General features: G+C 36.1%; 1 protein-coding gene across 7 annotated transcripts in view; it reads right to left on the bottom strand.

Moving 5' to 3' along the window:
• Nucleotides 1–21124, bottom strand: part of SMC4 (structural maintenance of chromosomes 4) — a 62105-nt gene extending 40981 nt beyond the window's left edge. For 2 of the 7 annotated variants that reach the window (XR_006102930.1, XM_042458163.1), the window contains exons 1-9: nucleotides 20978–21124; nucleotides 17781–17916; nucleotides 16403–16581; nucleotides 15661–15852; nucleotides 13860–14036; nucleotides 3271–3435; nucleotides 2593–2720; nucleotides 1999–2139; nucleotides 1656–1806 (exon numbers count right to left, since the gene is read on the bottom strand). Coding sequence is in view for 6 of the 7 variants with exons in the window: in XM_042458163.1 (XP_042314097.1) it covers nucleotides 1656–1806; nucleotides 1999–2139; nucleotides 2593–2720; nucleotides 3271–3435; nucleotides 13860–14036; nucleotides 15661–15852; nucleotides 16403–16581; nucleotides 17781–17904 (1257 nt within the window). In the remaining variant the exon portion in view is untranslated. The other 5 variants (XM_042458165.1, XM_042458164.1, XM_042458166.1 and 2 more) reach the window with 5 other exon arrangements.
• Nucleotides 21125–22635: the final 1511 nt, after the last annotated feature.

Genomic DNA, 22635 nt, shown 5'->3' with positions numbered 1-22635 from the left:
GTTTGTTGTGCATTGCTACAAGCTAGTCAGATACAATTATTAACAAAATAAATTTTAGGGTTTATCCACAAGTGTGTAAGTGAGCCCATTTGAATCTGCACCAGATCATATACAGGTCATTGTTATGCATCCACAAGGAGGAACATACCAAAAATAATATACAGGTTAAAGTTCTGACTGTGGCTTTGTGATGGGATTGACCTGAATGGGGCAGGGAAGCATCAGCTTGCCTGGGTCTCACTGCAGCAGCCTCCGTTACTGCCCTCAGACCATTTGGCAGCGGGTTGGACTGGATGGCCCATGTGATCTCTTCCAACTCTAGGATTCTATTATTCTCAGCCTGGCCATCGCAGGTTAAAACTCTTATCTATTTTATTGTTTGTATGTACAGTGCTGTGTAAATCTACAGCGCTATATAAATAAAGCATAATAATAATAATAATAATAATAATAAACAAAAAAGAAATGTTTTGCAATTTCAAAACGTGATTGCTCAAATCCACGGATATCGAACCCACGGATACTGAGGGCACTAATGGCTGTGACTGTGGTTTGCAACTTACATGCAACCTGATTTGAGGCCAGTTCTGATCTCCCAGAGCCTTAATATCAGTCAGCGAAGCAACTAATATTCACTGTATGCTTTCAAAAAACCTTAATTTTTAGTAGCAAAATTTGCCAAGCATTAAAAGAAGTGGGCTACATGCAATGGCTGCAAAAACAGAATAATGTTCATGTAAGCAATTAATGGTGCAATAGTCCTCTGGCCATTTTCAGACAATTTATCTGCTAGTACAGGGGTAGGCAACCTTTTTGAGCCGAGGGCCAGTTGCTGTCCCTCAGACAACTGGGGGGCCGAAGCCAAAAAATAAATAATTATATAATTTTTTAAAAAATTACATATATAAATAAACCAGGACAAATGTAGGACAACATTTTCAAATGGAAGACACTTTTTTTAAAAAAATGGAGGACACGCAAAAAAAATTGCTGATTTTAAAAAAAATGTTAATATAAATGCATGTTTCTGAGGCTTCTATAGACAATTGCCCCCCAAAGGCCCCGGTGGCAATCAGCGGCAGGACCAGGCTGGGGCCGGTCCCAAGGCCTTGCCGGGCCGCATCCGGCCCGTGGGCCGCAGGTTGCCTACCCCTGTGCTAGTACTTCAGTTCTGTATGAAGCAATCCCTGCTGTTTAGGATTATCTTCATCTTTCTGGAAAAGGCTTTTAGGCAGTGCAGAGAACTCCAGGATGCTGTGAGCAGATGAAGACTGGTTGTGTGGGCTGCTTTCCACTTATGCAAACCCTAGGGATAACTCAGTGACTTTTACTAAATCTATGCCATTTAGATTTAAGACAGATACCTATACATACATGTAGGAGCACAATCAAATGAGAATGAATGAGACCTCATTCTGAATTAATATACATAGTATCAGGCTGCATTCATGAACATATTTATGCCCCATTAAAACATTTACCTTAGAATATAATACATTTTAGGTCTTGGGCTCCAAATCTAAACTATAGTAGCATATTTAGAAAAGCATATCATATATTTAGCTCACAGAACTATGTTGATGCAAATCACATTACATATCTGAACAGTTATTCCTGAACAAATCATAATAAATACTGGAAGTTTACAACTATACCTTTTCTTTATCCTTCTGAAGCTGCTTCTCTAATTTTTTTGACTTGCTCTTCGCATGTTTTAGTTTTTCTCTTACTTGAACATCTTCCAAATCCAGCTGTGTAAATTTGTTTTTGTTTTCTTCTATAAACGCTGTGATTTTATTAAGTTTTCTTAAAAAAAAGGAAACATGTAAATTACCTTTGCAATCAGTTAAAACAATGATTAAATTTAAACTTCAACAAGAGATGAAAAATATCCTTCGCATTACATAAACTATATGTGCACTAATAGCAAAAAGGGTACATATAGCACTGTTTCAAATCTTATGAATGCATGCATGTAACATAACTAACAATGTTTACTTTTCAACTTCTTTCAGAGCTTTACTCTTATCTTTCATTTCATCTGCCAGTTTGCTGCTTTTCTCATTAACTTCTTTAGTGTCTTCGTGTATTTTTGCCTTCTGTATTTCCAGTTCATTTATTTGTTTCTGTAATTCGTAACTAAATAGAGAAATAAAAATTGGTCCCATCTTAGAATATATTGATAACCATACACAATAATCACACACACAGAGGTTTGTTTTACTGAAATTAAAACATATGAAGATGTTCTACTAATTTTATTATGAGCATTTTCAAATTTTATCATATATTGTCAACCATTCATAAAGAAAAGGCCCTATGTGGTACAGAATGTCATCACAATATTTCTAGTCTTAACAATCTGATTTGAGGCAGACCTTGTCTGTACCTGACAGACTTAAATACTATTGACATTAATGGGACAAGTCATTACTAAATGTTGACAGTTTTTAAGGGAACTTCAGTGTAATCTAAGTCTTAATTCAATGATGAACATATTTAAGCAAGATTGATGCACCACAATGTACAAATTTATTGCATTACCAAATGTAGGTTGCACCTCCAAGCACAGTTCTGAATGATGTTACTTACATGTAGTACTGGCATATCTTATTCTTTTCCTTGAACATTTTGTTTTCCAAAGAAAGGAATTCAAGAGCTTTATTCCGTTCTCCTTCTAAGGCATCCTTTTCTTTTTCCACCATTTTAACTCTGTTCAGCTAGGCAGAATAGTCAATAATGAATACTGGAACTGCTTTAATTACATATAAATTTAATAAATAGGTAGGAGTTGGTGGGGCAAGTTTCCAAGCTCAATTCAAGGTGCTAGCTTTGAAAGATCACTTCCTCCCATACAACCTGCCTGGAATTTGAACATGCCTCACTTGTTGCACACACCCTCCCAATCTGAGTGAATACACTGTGTTGTGTACTTGTTAGTAGCATCTCAGTTGTGGAACTCCCTCTCAAGAGAAGTCAGACTGGCTCCATCCTTATGAGCTTATTGCATGCATCCAAGACCACATCTTTTCATATGGTTCTTAAAAATAGGATTGGTTTTGTAGCTATTTTAATTTGTTTCTTATACACTGGTTTATAAAAATGGTTTCATAAGAATTACTTCAACTGTTTTTATCTGTTGTACATCTATCTCCTCAGCAACTCTCCCCAGGTTGAGAGATAATATATACTTTTAACAGCAACATTATTTCTGTAGCATGCAAATAATGAGCAAAATCCCATAGTACAGAAAATAACTCAGTGCCTTACCTTTTCACCCCTCTGTTCATTTAATATCTCAACTCTTCGACATAATATTTGAATAGGCTCTTTTAACCGTCCTGAACCTATTATATCCTCTAAATATTCCAGCATGCCTTCATCGTGCTCATTCTGTCCTTTTGGTTTCATCATTGCTATCTGTTCAACTTCCCCCTAAAAAGTGATTTGACAAAAATTCTTGCATTCAAGTCAAAAGGACTTGTTATTTAAAACCAGAACTGTAACAGGTGACATTAGATTATGACCTGGGGCTATTTCTGGACACTCTGGTTGTCTTTATGCAGCCTGAGATCCTGATTGGCTGGAAATAAAATGAAAAATACATCGAAGTCCTCTCAAAGCAGTGATGTGGTAATAAAGCAATACAATACTGCAACAAAGCCATTGTACAATATGATAAACTGTAAGATAAAGTACAAGATAAGAGGAGTATGAGATATAAAAAAAGTCACTAGAGCTGTCCTTTCACTTCATACAATTTAAATTCCTTATATGTTATTAGTCAGCTTAAACAAACAAAGATTATTTCAAATGTTTCATCAGAAAGTTAATTTTGTAGATTAGGAAGCTAACTGTTATGAACCGATATGAAAAAAATAGCGACTGATAACAGATGCGAATTTTTCATGACATAACTACAAATACTGAAAGCAGTACACAGTATACACAGGAAATTAGATAGTTATGGTTTGAGACATTAGAGATTGAAATATTATGCCTAAGCATAGGCTATGCTGGTCCAATCCTCAAAAGCCACATTTAATTTTATTTTGGTAGTCCTAAAATGTATAAAATTTGTCTATATAAAGTACATTAAAATTAGTTGAATTAAAATTGATTCCTCATCAAACATTAATTCATCAAATGTCCTCCTACTCATTATAAAATCCCCACTTATAATATACATATAAAAGCAAATGTGTGTGTGGAAATGTGCCTTCAAGATGCCTGTTGACTTATGTCAACCTCATTAATTTCGTAACAATTTCTTAGGAAAGGGATACTCAGAGGTGGTTTTGCTAGTACCTTCTGCTGAAATAAAGCCTACAGCACCTGGTATTCATTTGTGGTCTCCCATCCAAGTGTAATCAGGGCTGACCCTGTTTAGTTTCCAAGATCAGACAAGCATCAGTGGGCGCCTTTAGGTTATTTTAACAAACCTTAAATATACTTAACTTGATTTTAATTAATATTGGCTGCAATATGGACTAGATATTGAATTTAAAAACGTACTTATTATGATATTGACTACCCTGCATTTAATTCACTTCTCCAATGACTATACTACACTAAATATCTTCCTTCCAAATTTCAAGGACAAACTGATGTCACTTTTTCAAAAACACTGGGAAACTGCAGAAATGCTTCAGGGATACACACAAACTTTCCTCTTCTGTACCTTGCCTTATCTGCATGACAATACTCCATACAGAACCTCTCAGTTGTGTGAAGTGGATTCATGCTAGTGCTAAGTAAACTACATTTGAAGAGCCATAAAGCATGCTGCACCAGACTATATAGCTAGGATAGAGAGCCGCTATCAGGAAATAAAGCCATGTTTAGGCCTTATCTACACAACTCCCAGAACAAAAGCTATGGTGAAAGCTAAAACTGTGTAGGACAAACTCCTACACAGAAAGCTAAAAAATTTCCATCTGAAAATAAGAGAAAAGTCCAAACTAAGAGTCTAGACAATCAAAATTATTGTAATTTGTAAGTAAATTTAAAAAGGTTGCAGCTGACAAGGCTGAATTAAGGCTAGTTTTCTTTCACACCTAGGAGCAGTGAGAACCAACAACAAATACAATTTGCCATGAGGATATTAGCAATCCAAGTATGAAAAATGTGTACTTGAAACAAATATTTCACCACCTTTGATGCACTAACTGTCATGCTGAACATATAGCAACTAATGAACATACATGTTCTAACAAAATATACAAAATTTATTCTCAATGAAATTTAATCCCAATTTAATTCAGTCTTTAAAAGTTTACTTTATCTTTCATTAATCACCTGCTTCCTCAGGGACATAATTAAAATGACAATAATTACATATAACCTACTGATTCTGATCAAATAAGATTGCCATTCATTGTAAATTTTAGGAAAGATGCACTATATATAAAATGTCTCCACGTAGCTTGCAGCCTGAATCAGAAAGCAATTCGGCCATATTGTTCAATGATAGGCATGCTGAAATTTTAATCATAATTAGCTGCATAACATGCACATTACATTTATATTTTCCAAACTGGTATCACTGTACTTCAATCTGACCTGCAACTAGAATTAGTAGCTATTATAATAATTTGTTACAGGATTCACTATGTAATTTGAGATCCAACTACAGTGGGCCCTCTGGACCTCCCTCCCCGCATATTGCGAAAAGTGCGTATGCTCAAACCCCATTTGTTTCAATGGGGGAGTGTTTCCACACTCATCATGCGTGCCACAGGCACATGTAGTATCACGTTTCTGCGGTATAGCATTTAGACACTGCACTGAAGAAACAGGGAAAAGCTGCTGCTGTAACAGCAAAGGCAGCTTTTTGCTGGCCCCAAAAAGAGCAGTTTTGTGCTGCTCCATTTGGATCCGGCAAATCGCCGAATCGGGGCTGCGATGTGCGGTTGCTGCAGCCCTGATCCAGCGCTTAAAGGGGTGGCGGCAAGCCACTCCTTTGGGGCCATCTATTTAGCCTCTAACGGAAAGCAAGATGTTGATAGCATCAGCTTTCTTCAGATGCTTCTGAAGAAGTAGGCTCCACTCTATGAAACCTCATGCTGCCAACTTCTTTCTTTCAGTTAGTCTCAAAGGTGCTGCAACACCCCTTTGTATACTGATTTTCCAGACTAATATAGTTGTTAAGGGTATAAAAGTTTCAGAACCTCATACTTCTGTATCATTTTTCAATGAACTTTTGTCTAAAACAATTAAAAACCTCTTACCTGTCTTAAAAAAGGGTCACTCCCAAATTAAAAATAATGGAATACATGATTTTTCCATAATAGTAGCCTATTTATTTATGACATAACAAACATGTATTGTTGTACTATAAACATTTAAACCAAAACCTAATATTTTTTCATTTCTTATTACTTAATTGCAGTTTGTCCATGTCAAACAACATACAGTTCTTGCATCACTTTAATAGCTCTTTCTTCACATTGATTACTTCTTGCTACTGGTTGGTTGCAATTTTACTTTTGCTGTATTTCCTAGGCACTTTTGAAGTATTCTCATTGTTGGTTCCATTTTCAGATTCTTCAGACTCAGTTTCAGATCTACTGGCAGTAACTTCAAGATCATAAGATGATGATGGTAGTGTGAAAGATCTTGAGATTTTCGTCTTTTTGATGGGTGCATTGTATCTTTGCTTGCAATTTTACCTATTGAGTACCCAACTGCTCCCTTGCTTTCCACTTGTAGAAGGTACATTTTTTGTCTTCACTGGATAACCATTTCCCTTCTATTTTTGTAATACCAAAAACTTTATCTAGGGCATCATATTTCCCCCCCTTAACACATTAATCATAACTCTTTTGCACCTTTTCAAGTTTTGATCGTATCACCTGATCCAACGCATGTGGGAAATTTAATTTGTTTCCCATAATTTAGTAATTTCCTTAGAAATTTCTACTACTTGCTCCTTTCTGTCTTTAATTTCTGCTCCTTGAAATTGGTAACTTCCAATAATTTGTGCTTGCAGTGGTAGTCTGCTTTTATTTTCTAGAGAAAATTATTTTAAAGGCACATTACTTCTTTTTTTATGTGACTGCTGAAACTGAACAATATTTTTGGTCCAAATATGTTTGTTCTTCTGTATGGTATTGTAACTCTTCATATGCGACATTGCTTTACACTATTAAAGAAATACAAAAAATCAGGTTTAAAAATGTTCTAAACTGTTTAAATCATGTTTATAAAGCTCAAAATTGGAGTTCTATGAATGTATAAATTGTAAAATTATGAATAATTGAACATAATTATGTATACTGTATACTTGTATAGCCAGTTATACAATATATACTACACTACATAATATACCTTATATATACTAACACTGTAATATGAATTTTTGATTCGGGGGTGACCTTTTTTAAAAATTTAGGTGAATTAACACTTTTTTATTTGTTTTTAAGCAAATGTTCATTTATTTATGATACAGGAAACATTTTTTTTTAAAAAAAGTTCAACTTTCATATGCCTAATGGTTAAGCCTCAATTCTGCCAACAAAGAAACAGGATCCATTTTTCTCTCTGAAACTCCATTGAAATGCCTGCTACGAAGTACATAAAGATGAACCGAAAGATGACAGGTAGTCCAGGTTTCCTTTAATAACATGATCACTGACTTTTAAAAAAATTACCCTAATTTAGCATGCTAAATATAGCACATTTTATATATGAATCTCTGGTCTACTATAAAAGATAGGCTTTCCTACTTACAGAATGAACCATTAGTAAAACATCTGCTCTTTAAGGCAAAGGATATTACAAATATGAGGAAATAAATGATCAGTGCTTTTTACTGTAACCTTAATACTGAGATGAGCAAATACAGCTACCAGCCTGCAAGAAACACCATCTCATCCCTCAGAAAAATAACCGACTATCTGAGCAATGTATCTATTCCAGCCTTGCAATGTATTTGGCCAAAGAAAGATCCCGATTTTAAAAGAACATATTTTTGTTGGCCAGTACATATAATTTCTAGTTAATCTACCATAAACACATGCAATTAATTTCTAGTTAATCTCTCATAAGCAAACAGCAACCTAATAAGAAAGCACGATTTTAAAGTAATGGTTTAACGGTTATATGAAATAATAATCGAGTTGGAAGAGACCACAAGGGCCATCTAGTCTGATCCACTGCCATGCAGGAAGACACAATCAAAGCATTCCCAACAGATGGGCATTAAGCCTGTTTAAAAGCCTCCGAGGAGACTCTACTACACTATGAAGCAATGTACTGTATCCCACTGCAATCAGTTTGGATCTCTACAAGAACATCTCTGACAAGCTCAAATGGTGATTTAAGAGAAATCCATCCTGCCAAACAGTCTCAATGCTGGGCATATTTATTTCTCACTTTAGGACATTTCACTGTTTCATCACGTGTGAGATATCTTCTTTCACTATTCAAAATTCAGCTAACAGAACTACCTATACCTTTCTGTACTATAAAAATGCATTAGTACAAACATAGATACATTATAATTTATCAGAACATATATAAAGGAAAGGAACTTCTACTTATAGGAATTTTGCTAATATGAAGGCTTCTTAAAATTATGCTTAATTGTTTTAAACATGGAAATGTTTATCAGATATCATCATAAACTTGTGGGTCTTTTATATGGACCTTACAGTATTTTATTCTGTAACTTCTATATATTGGCTTAGAGAATACATATTAAAGAATCTTTCACAATCATTCTGTCCTGCTGTCTTAGAAAAAAGGGAAAAAGTAAAGACACAATTCTCAAATTTCACAGGGGGGAAAACCCATTTGTATGGATGGCTAAAATTACTAAAATAGTAATGAATGTTGTTTTAACTATAAACTTTATTATATTATCGAGAGTTCATTTACACTAAAAATAAAATACAACCCACCCACAATTTAGCATTTTAAATTCTCACAGCTTTAAAAGAGAGATTTAAACATGTGCTTAAAACTTCAATTGAAATCAAGTATTTTACTATGACTGGATAATACTTCATTTTAACAAGCTTCAATATGACTTCCTAAATAAATCATGAACATTTGTAGTAATTGCGAGATTGAAACCAAAATAGCTCTCTAGAAAATAGTTTTTGACAATTATTTAACTATAGCATGCATTTCTTTTAAATTTTGAGGGGTTTCAAGTGAGTATATCACACACAAAGCTAACTAAAAACCCTTTCACTAGACCATGAGTATACATAGTGAATTTAATCTGAGAGTCCCACCCATATGCTTCATCTTTTTACCATGAGTTAACTGTATTAATTAAATTGAAACTAACCAGAAATTCATTTGTTGTTTAAAAGTACATTGTGTCAAAGGTACATTCCAATTGAAACTTGTAGACAAGAACTTCTTTGTATTAGCTTATTAATAATACAATCTTATACTGAGTTGAGCTAGGTATCTACAGGATTAGTTTAATTATTTAATAAAAAATTACAGTCATTCGTTTGGACATAGGTTGGTTTTTTTTGCAAAATACTTTGTTCCTGTTCCAAAGTTTATAATTCCATGGTGTCATTTATTTCAATGAGGAAATGTTTCAATTATAGACGTATCAATTTTTTAAAGTTCTTAACTTCCTTCTAAAAATAAATAGAATTTAAAAATGTATTCAAAGTCTTGAGAATTGATAAAATAATTTAAGAAATTATGCAGTTAAAATACTGCTAAAAAAACTATGCAAATTACTGATGGCATTTCACACATACAAAAATAATACTGAATTATTTAACCAGGGTGCTCCACAGGAAATGCTAACTTATATTTCAAGTGTGTTTGATAACAGTCAATTAAACAACATATTTTAAACTATGTTTCAATCACAGTAAACTTTTTTATGGCCTAGTAGATAAGGTATAAATCTAACATAAGCATGTTAAAGGAAACCATACCATTACAGCCTCTTAAAACTGAATCCATTATACATTTGATAAATCATACGACCTAGTATCAAGCAGGTTGTATTTAAAGCTGCTATTTTATGCAAGAGAAGAATCATAGGGAAATTTTTTTTTCTAAGGTTAAGCATGATAAATATTACATATTTACTTTCATGTACTTTGGCTGGGATCCAAATGAACGTACACACAGGATAATTTTTTCAGGCCATCCCTCTTACTGTATCCCATCTCATAAACACTGAAGGAGCAGAGTAAGATTCAATATGGTGCAAAAGGCTGCATCTGGCAACGTCTCTCCCCCATTGAAAGCGTTTATATCCACTTGTGCATTTGGGTTGTCTGGATTTGGAACAGACTTTATTAGAAACCTGATGCTAGCCAATAGCCGAAGGTCAAAAAATCATAGAAGGATCTAGCCTCTGGCTCCATAAGATACCACTCTGTATTTTGGAGGTAGGCAACTTCCTTCCTTCCTTCCAGATATTTTGTGTTGAAACTCCCATAATCCCAATTGTCTGATTATGTAGACTAGCTGTGAATAGAGTTGGAATCCTTAACGGTGGTGCAGTGCACATGCACGCATCACCGTTAAGAAAAACGGGGACTTGCAGTCTATGGATGGTTAAATCCACAGATGGCAAGTCCGCCAATGCAGAGGGCCTACTGTATTTAAGCACAGGAATTCAAACATGGTTTACTGTAAGTACACAGTAAATTCACTCCCACACAAACATTGTCCCAGAGTCCTCCCCAGACAGCATTCCTTAGATGAGATAGTGCTACCAGGTAAAGCTAGCCATATCATTAGCAAGGACAATGGAAAATTCTGTACCCAGGAAGTTCCATACCTAGGAGTTTCTATCTCTTCAGAATCCGTAACAGACTGAAGCATAGACCAAGTTGTGAGTATTCATCTAAGCTAACACAATAAACAGTCTTGCTGCATGCCATTCAGATAGTAGTTCTTATCTCTATCTAGACAGTGCATAGTGCTACTTAGAGGAGGTTATTAAACTCTGCTGCATGGTAGGACTACCCATTGTAATGTCTTTGCACACCAATTTATCATTAGTTTTCCAGCTCATAGTAACATTCTTCAAACTCCACTTCCTAGGAAGCTGGGATTTACCCTGTAAAACAATGGAGATGCTTAGTTTCTTTCAAAAGTGTACAGAGAAGAAGATACAGGGAGCAATAGACAATGCAAGCCAAATTCTGCTTGCATAACAGGACTTTTCCCATCTACCCACCTACTGCAGCTTTCTCGAGTCTGCGCTAAAGAGCCCCACAACCTTTAGAGCAGATGTTAAGGTTTTGTAGAGATGGAAAGAGAATTGCATACCTTCCCATTCCAGTGCTGAAAACTGTTCCATGACCTGAATATGCTACCTGAATACATGCCATGGTTTCCAATAAACAGAACAGTAATTTTTGTGCAATTTTAACTTTTAGTTACCACACTAAGTTTAGCCACAAAAAATCATTAAGTAAACAACACGTTAAGTTAGTTCTATCAATGCACCATCTAACTTTTGCTTTCAAAAGATGTTAAATATTTATTGGAGAAATTATAGCATACAACCTTATTATCTAAAACCTCTTGTGGTAAATTGGCTCATTTTAAGTGTCATGTAGTTACCATGCCCATTGCTTTAAGAAATATCTGATGTACAAGTGAAAGCTTAGTTCAGAGCTGACTTCTTTTCCCATAATAATTAGTGCTGAATTCCTGGATTATGTCTATTCAGATATAAGACTGATTAATTAAATTATATTTACTAAGGAGGTGTATTCAGTATTAGTATTTTATTGATTGTATTTGTATTGTATTATTTTACTGATGTAATCCCACCTCGATCCATGGGAGAGGTTGGAAATACAAATAAAAGTTATTATTATTATTTACAATTAGTCTTAAATTGCATTAATTTAAAAAGGGACATCTAATTTCAAACTTTTTTTTCATGACTTGCAATACAGAAAATATCTCCAACCTGATTCCTCTTCAAATACTTTGAGCTAAAACTATCATTATTCTGAGACAGTATTTAACAGGCTAATTGACAGCAAGCTTCATATTTAATTATGAAATTTTTAAGCATGAGTAAAGGGGGAAAAAACTACCTCAAAAGAGGAAGCAACATGGGACAACATGGCACTCAGTTAGGTTAATAACAAAAGTGCTCTTATCTGACTTTTCAAATCAAAAGTAAGCAATATTTCATTTGGTCACTTGCTCTATAAAATATACCCATTTCTTCTGGTGGCTTGCCAGGCCCATCATTTCAGGTATAACAGGTCACAGAGGAATATGGCAGCTGGAGGGCAAAGTGTTTAATAAAATGGTACATGTAGGGACCACATTCTATCTCTCAGAATCAATCATGTAACTTGGCCATTTTTTTTAGACTAGAACTTTTTATAGTTCTCAGAATAAAAAGTGATATTGATTCAATCATGAATAATTTGCTATAGATTAATCTTTTAAAATCTGAACATTGATGCCATCTGTGCATTAATAATCTATGAAAGTGTGAGAGATCAGGAACCTGTTATATTTTCAGTTATCAATGAAAGTTATACTGTCATTATTTACAAATTTGACTAAATAAGTGTATTAGAATGCACCTTATTTTAAAAATAAAGAGGCTTGAATAAAGGAGAATTTAGCTTCTATAAATCCACTATTCCAGAAGATGCTATGCTGCCTTCATTTAAACTATAAAACAATGTGATTTCTAGAAATTTAATGCAATTAAAAGTCTTAACTTATAATTGGATTTGTTATAAAGGAAGCACAACTACTTGTTGTATTTTTACATGAACAAGTTGATTTTTAAATATACGAGTTTACACATGAGTGCTTGCAAGCAGAAAACTAAGCCATAAGGAACCTCAAACACAAACAAACATCTCTCTGCAGGAGCACAAATACGTTTTGCCTATTCCTTGCAGGCCCTTATCATGTGTCAAAGACTACCCCTGCTTAGGTTGTATAGGAGCTGAGGACACAGAGCTGACCACAAGGCTTTTTGTAGCCTTTAAAACTCTTCCATGTTTGCTTGGGACTAATAAGCATTTTCTGAATAAATTCTAAATGAATCAGTGATTTGCTTGTTTTAAAATTGCTCCAGTAGTACACCTCAAAATTATCCAGTATGCTTAAATTTCAGTACATTTGACATCTAACTGAACTTAATTAATAATTTTTTGAAGTTTTATAAATTATAAAAATCTATAAATTCCTTGGTAATTAGTGCAGAGATTCAGCAATCATTTTGAAATAGAAAGAGGTAATTACTCAATATCAAGCTACATTTTTAAAAAAGGTTTTGTTTTTCCCCACAAGTGAAATGTTAACTGCATAAATTGCACATAATATCATACGAACAAGCATTTTAACCCTTGTCTTCTACTGTTGTAAAGTAAACTATCAACTGCTTGTAAAGGTTTATAAAATGAAATGACAACTTTATATCTATTAATATTTTTATGGGGGGGGGGGGGGAAATTCCAGGAGACCATGCCAATGCTTATTTCAATCATATATAGTTAATTTTGCACTCAAAATATCTATCTGTTAATACCAATGTGACAGAATAGAAAGAACAATGTTGCTTAATCCCTGCCACGCTTAAGCAGCACAATAATATTGGGGTTAAGATTATCTTTACTACACCAATATTTACGTGCTGCTAGGGCGGAACAAGTATAACAATTGTTTTACTCCTCTGCCTATCTATAATGCAGAAATAATGGTCATACCAGTAATTTTAACCGATTCTCTTCCTTAAAGTTCTAAAGCAGCAAATAATGACTTGCATATTTAATATGACATACAAATCATGATGTGCTGCTAGAGTACTTTAAAGTTTCCTTAGATGGTCATATTTGATAATAAAAGTTATATTTAGTTACATAACACTCAAAAATTACCTGTAGAATCAAAAACCTATTATGATCTAGATCAATCCCATGACTTCGAAGCAAAAGCCCTACATCCTTAAATGTTGTTTTCTTCCCACTGATATGGTATACTGAAGAATTATCTTTGTAGGCTGTTCTGGAGACACAGAAATTGCTGTTGGGAATGACTTCATAATCATCCCCTTCCTGTTTTGAAGGAAAACAAACCAGAAAAACAATTGTTAGTTATTACCCAAGTTTTCAAAGCTTTATTTTCACAAATCTGTTACACCCTAATTTACACTACCACTGAAGCTCATAATAAATTTTATAACACATATGCACCTTATTAGTCATGCCAAAATTTGTGCTGTCATGTGTCTTGAAAATACAGAACCTTTCCAGATTGTTTAAACCAAGTAGCAAAACAACTGAACAGCCTAATATACTTCCCAAAGTCTCCTGAATAAATTTGCATTCTAGACTAAGTTTAGTCCAAGGTATGCTGTATATAGGCAAGACTGCAACCTTAATGTTTGCCAGCTACCATCTAACACAAAATGCTTCTTTCCCATGTTCTTTCGGTCAACTTACAAAGCTCTCTGTCAGTTCAGGAAGCTTAGTGCAGGTACTCATCTTTAGCAAGCAAATTCCTGAAACACTTGGATATTGATAATGAACCATCCTGAAGTGGCAGTTCGAAAAAACTGGAATAATATACAGGTAATTCAAAATGATTTATATTAATCATCAAGTTTGTGTTTAAGGAACTTGCTAAGAAGCTATGCACAGCTTTTGTGGCCTATAGCTGAAAATGCAGATAAACCCCCCCCGCCCCAACTTTTCAGTTACATTAATGATTTTTTTAAAAATGGACTGTTATACTGGCCCAATTCCTTAAAACTTCAATTTATTCTAATAAATGCCACAGAAAATTCACTTTAAAATGATTTAGTTAAAAACTGCAATGCAGGATTAGACATGATTAATTCAGGCAAATAGGAAATTGTATTTTTACTTAAAGATACAAGCTACTTTAGAAATATAACATTTAAAAATATATTTACATACAGTTAGAAAAACAGCAATTATGCTAGTTTAAAATCTCTCATCAGATACAACGGTTCCCCCAGCCCTCCCCCCGCAATTTCTCATTCTGGGGGTTAATCCTGTATTATTATCAAGATCAAGGGGTTTTGAAATTCAGTGGGTGTTTGGATTATTTAATCTTATTTCACCAATGCTGGGAAAAAACTGAATTAATTTTACCTTTGATTCTTATGAAAGTAGAGGGTAGTATAAAAGATCTGCAAACTGCAGACTTTTAAAGAGACAAATAGCTTCTAAAGGTTTAGTTTATAATCAGTAATACCAAAATGATCATTTTTAAGTCAGCGGATGTCAATATTGGAAAAAGGATGACCGTACAAAGTCTTTTATGGAGCAGTTTTAGCCTCCATCCGCATGTCCCACACGCACCCCTCTAACCAGCCAGAATTATTTTTTAAAATAAATTAAAAATGTTTTAATTTCTACAGGAATCATTCTTATATATTTAAGCTTCAACACATTCAGGCTGAAACAAGGATGTTTTTCACTGCTGCTAAACTGTATGTGATTCTACTGTTCAAATTAGGAGGTATCTCTTCACAAAACAGAAATGAACACTAAGTATAGCAAATTCCTCCATATTCACCATTCACGTAAATAAATGATTAAATATTTTCTCCAAACCAAATTAATCGTACCCAAAGTCAAAAAGACAATATTGTAATAATTCATAAGCTGTTAGGTGGTAGATCTTCCCCAACTTCAACAAAAGAAAACATACCTTGTCAATTATCTTTTGAAAGTGAACTTCGACAGTGCAGCTCTGAATATCACTATGTTCATCAGAGTTATGAATCAGTACTGAAAGCTTTTTGGATCTTATTTTTTGTGCTCGATAACCAAAAACAAAGAGCATGGAATCAATCACATTAGACTTTCCACTGCCATTTGGTCCAATAATGCATGAAAAACGCTACATAACAGAAAAAAGAAAGCACTCCAGTTTAATAGCCACCAATAATTATGCCTCAATGCTTTGTAGACAGCTTAAAATACTGTTACACCTAGTGCAGGAAACTGTGAACTACTGGAAAGCTTAGGTTTTACAGCCAAGGATAAAAAGTACAAGCTAGTCAAAGACACCACCTATTAGCTCCAACGTCTGAAGTTTTATCCTGTAAACTCTGAAAAATGAGCTGAATTCACTATGCAAAATGTTGGAGAAGCTTCCTTTCAATTAGTATGTAGAGAGTGAAAATGTTTCAACTAAGTGAACTTTCACTTCCTACTTTAATAACTGATCATTATTCATAAGTAACAGGGAAAAAGCTTTTATTTGTAGCCAACTCCACAGAAATCAAAGTCCTCAAAAGAAAAGTACAGACAATAGAAATTCAGAGTCCTTTAGTTAACTCACCCTTCCCCCAGGTTAGCTGGCAATATGTAGTTACACTTAACTGTAAGCAGCAGAGTCAAAAATGTCTTACCTCAGCTTAGAAATCACTTAAAACAGAAAATGATACCTTATGAAACGGTCCTAGAATTTGCTCCCCAGCATAAGATTTGAAGTTCTGGTTTACAATGTGAGTTATCATGAGACGAGGAGCTCCAGCTTCATTGGTCATTGCTGGAGGTGGGGGAGGAGAGATGCTACTCAAAATCTCTTCTAAACTTCGACTGTCAACTACTTCATCTGAGACTGCTAGAGACAGCCAAAAACAAGCAAAGAGACAAACACACTTAATGGCTACTTACATCTATAAGTAGCAAATCAGCGAAGTAAAAGCAATAGAAGCTAAGAATTCTTCCTGCTTATAAGACCCTACTATTTGAGAATCAGCAGATTTCTACCCATATGCCTACTAAGAATCAGAACGTGCTTCTTATGGACTTATTGTACCATTACAGAGTTCTAATCCCAAACTAGACAAACATTTCTCAAAGTAATCTGCTACAAAAAAAAAAATACTACTCTCACATTTTATCCATACAAATCCAAGAAAACCATCAAATCTTGCTATAGACTTGCATTTCCAGGCATACCCAGAGCTTACATATAATCTGAAGGAGGTGGTATGGGAACTGCCGCACAATGCCCTGCAAGCTGCACTGACAGCAGTAGCACTATGCCTCAAAGACAGGAAGTCTGTCACACACACAAAAAACTGGCCACTTATATTTCAACAAGACACAGAGCTTTTTTTTTTTAACTCCTTAAGGCAATCTTTTCTTTCTTGGCATAATTATAGGCTATCACTTTTCACATATTAGCAACTTTTCAATAGCGTGATGAGAAACGTATTACACTGCCTGTTGCTTCCTTTTAATGCAGGCATTTCTCAATGCAACATGCAGAACTTAAACATGTTTAAAATAAAAGCAGCAACTGGCCAAGAAAACTAGTCACAAGCAGCTACTTTCACACATCTCAAAATTAGATCTATTTAAACTATTGGTCCACATTTCTCACAAAAGGTAAGGGCCAAGGACTCTAGAGTGAACATCAGTAATAAGACTGGCTTGTTCTGAAAGTCAAATATTGCCTCTAGCACCATGTTGACTGAAAAATTGAGAAGCACTGTTCAGTCAGACCTCCTTATCCACGGATTCAACCATCCAAGGCTTGAAAATATTCAAATACATACAACTTCCAAAAAGCAAATCTTTATTTCGCCATTTTATATAAAGGGCACCATTTTAGTATGCCTTGTATGTAACGGGGCTTGAGCATCCAGATTTTGGCATCTATGGGGCGTCCTGGACCCAAACCTCAGTGGATACCAAGGGCCTAATATACAAACCATCAAACTACTACACAAATCTGGGCACCTCCTAACATTAACAGAGTATCTCTGAGGCCAAGTTTATATCACAAATATATTAGTTTGGTAAAAGACTGACCTTGCTGAGATAGTTCAGGCATATGTTTACTGGCTTCTTTTTCAAGTTCCCCATCATTAGAAGACTCCTCCAATGGCTCACTGTGTCGGGCTGCTGTAGATACTTTAGTTCTTTTGCTTGGCATGATTTCTGTTGGCTGTTCAAATTCCAAACAATCATACTATAGAAGGATTCTATCTTTGTTGCTCACACAAACAATATAATCCAGAGACCTATGCATGCAAATTGTATCTTTACCACTTACAGTACTATTAATCTAAGATACTAGGCCAGTTTTATAAATGACCAAACTATGATGACAGGCATGCAGTCTTCTCACCTACTCTAAGACACAACCTCCATACACTCTAACTCACAATTTACAGCTGCCTTGCAGCATATTAAAAAATTAACTAAACTAGGAGAAAAGCAAACATAACACTGACTAACCAGAATTGTAAATGTATATTAAGACTTTGAAGTACGTATGTTGAGCTTTCAAAGATATAGCTGTGTTAGTCTATAGAGTAAGTATGTATAGAGATTTTGCAGCACCTTTGAGACTAACTAAAGGAAGAAGTTGGCAGCATGAGCTTTCCATACATTTAAAATGCATCTGAGGGAGTAGACTTTAGTCTACAAAAGCCCATGCTGTCAACTTCTTTCTTTCAGTTAGTCTCTAAGGTGCTACAAGATCTCTCTACATAAGTTTAGTTTCTTACACTTTATTTGAATTTTTTAAAAAATATAGTAATATAATTAAGGTCATGAAGTAGTCTAATGCTGGTCATTTGCTTTAAAAAAGATTTATTTGAACCATTTAACCCAGTGACAATAATTCTAGAATTAAAAGAGCAGAGCCTGTTTGTGAAACCCGATCAGAAAATTTAATGCGAAACACCACAGTCTATGATACTTAAAAACAGGCGGAGGAGGGGTTTAGTAAAAAGAAAAGGGATGTTTGCTAATCAAAAAAGATTGTAACGTTCAAAAAGCTAGCACCCAAATAAGAAATGTCTCATTCCATGGTTCTGGATGCGTGGGGTCTGCTCCATTTGGGAGTGGCAGGGACTTAATGAAGAGCATGTCCTTTAAGATAACGGTGCACTTCAGGAAAGTTTTGAAACTGTTCTATTCCGTTGGCATAATCCAAAAGAATCTGACTGAAGGAACCAATGTTTGCTTCCAAAGGCCAGAAGGCTTTAAAAACAACAAGTTACTTTATGCACTTTATGTGACAATGACTGTGGGAAACTCTGGCGTCCTCATAAACGAACCAGGCTTTTACTCTCCATAAACCCACCACTTCTTCCACACTCCCCCCCCAACTCCACATTTATAGCTTGTGGCCAATGCTGGGGGTGGGGAGGCTGGTTTCAAATTAGTGGTATTTGTTAAGAGCAGGCGCTTGTAGACTCTCTGCCAAATCTCACTCAGCAGGTCGGGGCCACGAAATTAAATCTCGACAGTTAAAAGTTTTTAAACAAAATGAATGGTTTGGCATATTTGGGTCTGCATCACAGCCCCTTCCCCTTAGACTCTGATGGGCGAGTGGCTTTTCGTCCTGTTCACTTACGACAGGGATCAGTTGGGGTTGCTTTTTCAAAAATCGCATTCCCCTCCCTCTCTTAAAACACCTTAATAATTTTCATTCTGCTGCTGCTGCTGCTGCTTGCCTTCAAATCGTTTCCTGGCTTGTGACAACCCTGTCATAGGGCTTTCTTGGCAAGGTTTGGTCGGAGGGGATTTCTCCCTCTGCCTTCCCCTGAGGCTGAGAGACTGTGACTGGCCCAAGGTCACCCAGAGGGTTTCCATGGCTGAGCAGCATTTGAACCTTGGACTCTAACTCTCAAACCACTACATCACACCGACTCACTCTATTTTCAGACAGTTCAAGGATAGAGCCCTGTTAGTCTGCAGGATCAGTGCGCAGAGAGATCTTGTGGCACCTTTCAGAGTGACTGAAAGACACAAATGGGCAGCATGAGCTTTCATAGGCTTCAGTCTACTTCCTCAGATGCATTACATATATATATATATATATATATATATATATTCACTATTCTTTATATGATGGCCGGGGGAGGATCTGAACCCTGCTCTCCTGGATTCCTAGTCCAACAATCAAAGCACTGCACCACTTTGCTCTGTACGTTTCGCATGGCTCTATCCGCACTACAGAAATCATCCAGACAGACACCCTTTCAACCGCCAAGGCTCCATGCTGAGGAATCCTGGGATTTGTCACAGCTTGGCCACAGCAACATTTTTCTTGGCCAAGTTCCTCCAGTCCAGAGGGGTCTTGCCATTGACATCCGTCAGTGTCACTTTTATAAACCACACACTCACACACAACTATTGTTGCTTTTTCAAATTGCGATTCCCTTGAACCCAATACCTATCTCCTGACAGCGAGCGGCCTGAAGCCAGAGGAAGAGAGGAGTTAAGAAGAAAAAAGAAACGCACAGGGATCCAATCTCTGGGTCCATGGCTGAAAATGCCAGCAAATACTCTGGTCTGTAAGGGAAGTGGGTTAAAAGTTCCCCACAAATCTTCCCTTCTGCGACTGAAACCAAGAACTGAACTGGATGGAAAATTGCCAGCAAAGATACCGGCCTATAATTCAATTTCTTCATTTGATTTCTACGCTGCTTTTCCTCCCAGAGAAAAGGGAGCCCAGGCGGAGCACAATCAACCCTCACAGGCAGAGAGGACTCAAAAACACTCTTGGGTTGAGGTTTCCAAAGTGCCAAATTACAGGCTGATTTCATATATAATAGTATATTAGAGTATGTTAGATATATTACATATCTATATTAGGTAATACATACATATATTATATATATAACATACGTATGAAGTGCCAACATACTTGCTGATTTAATATATAATATACTTAGTATATATCATCTATATCTATATGTTAGAGGGAGAAATTATATACATATCCCTCCTCAATATATATATATATACACACAACACACACACACTTTTTGGTGAGAACCTATTAGATGGGAAATTAAAACGATTGAATTAAAAATAACCCCACCCCATAAAAAAAAAGGGGGGGAGTATTGCCAGCAAATACCCTGCCCTAAGGTTAAAGGGGGAAACTATAACAAGAATTTGAAATGCTGCCCTTTAATTCCAGGGATAATAATCCTAATCCTAAGCTGCTACTTGCTTCCATAGAATCAGCTGCGGAGCCCATTATTAACCGCGCAAAGTCCCTTCTCCTCCGCTGTCACCTTAAGGGAGGAAGCCCCCAAGCAGCTCCTTCTCCTGGAGGAGATTCGTTTCAAATCAGAAAGGAAGCTTGGTCCCAACAAGGCCCCGGTCACAGTCCTCCTCCCGCGCGGGCGGCTAAAGCATCCGCGAAAGCATCCGCTGCTGCCTCTGGGCTGCGGCTGCTGATGCTGCTGCTGCTGCTGCGGCAGCCTTGGTTGGCGGCTTCTACACTCGAAAATGGCGCCCAAACGGCGAACTCGTAACGAAATTCGTTAGAAAAGCGCAAAGCATGCTGGGGCGAAGGGGGAAGAGAAGGGGGGGCTCCGCAGGTTTGAAAGAGAGAGAGAGAGAGGAAGGAAAGCCAGAGCGAGAGAAGGGCCGCCACTTGTGTTTCCGTTACTTGAGCGGCGGAGCCTTTCGCCTCACGCTCGGGCTTCCTCCTTCAGGGAGAGTCGTGTTTGTAGATAGTGCGGTTTTAAGTAAACGACTTTTCAGGAGAATATGTAGAGGGGGAACATAATGCGTATATACTCTCTCTATATATATTTATACACACACACCTATATAGTATATAATTAAATTGAATCTTGACAATATATTAGAGGGAAAATTATAGCATATACTGTAAATATACATACACACACAGACCCTCCCCCCAATTTATATATAATTATATATATTTTTGAGTTTTTGAGAGAATATGTTAGGGGCAAATTTTAAATATATATAATATAATATATATAATTTCCTTTCTCATAATACAGTATATATATATATTATATATTAGAGGGGGAACGGTATATAAGGCTTACACACAGGCAATATAGTTGGACTTTAGGGATGATATATTAACGGAAATATATTATATATAAAACTTTTGACTGGGAGAATATATAAATGAAGATATATAATCATATATATATATATATATGCGCGTGTGTGTGTCTGTATATATATATATATATATGGGAAAACGGTGAATATATAAATATATACACACACACACACACACACACACCTCCTCCTTCACATATATATAGAGTTTATAATACTTTTGGGGAGACAATCTGCATATATGACTGGGAGAATATAGCACAGGGGAGGAATTTATATATACTGTATAAAATTTCCCACCTAATAATATATTCTTTCAAAAACGTCAAAATTATTATACAGTAGATAGATAGGTAGATAATAGAGTGAGGAGGGATCGGATCCGCGTCCGAGGGCAGGCACCAGGCGGGGTTGGTTACCTAGCAATGGGTTGAAGGGAAAAGGAATAGGAGAGGAAGTGACACGTGTTAATTTATGAATGGGGTTTGGAATAAAATTGTCTGTTGCTGCGGTTGCTGTGTGTGACTCCGAGTCCTTCCCGTCGGGATCAGTGCTTGGGTGTTTGTTACCTGGAGACCAGCCCTGGAAACGCTTTGGGCGACCTTGGGCGGGTCACACTCTCTCAGCCTCAGAGGAAGGCCAGGCAGAAACCTCTCTGACCAGCCTGCCCAGGAAATGGGTCAGAATGACATGAAGACACAACAACAACAACAACGAAGTTCCCAACCACACGGCAGGAATAAAACCCACTTGAGACCGCTTTACTGCCCTGGCTCAATGCTGCAGGGATTCTGGGAAATGTAGTCCTGTGAGA

The sequence above is a fragment of the Sceloporus undulatus genome, chromosome 3 (genome assembly GCF_019175285.1).
Source record: "Sceloporus undulatus isolate JIND9_A2432 ecotype Alabama chromosome 3, SceUnd_v1.1, whole genome shotgun sequence".
Classification (NCBI taxonomy): Eukaryota; Metazoa; Chordata; class Lepidosauria; order Squamata; family Phrynosomatidae; genus Sceloporus; species Sceloporus undulatus.
The sequence above is the reverse complement of the archived record's forward strand: the minus strand, read 5'-3'. Positions and strand labels throughout refer to the sequence as shown.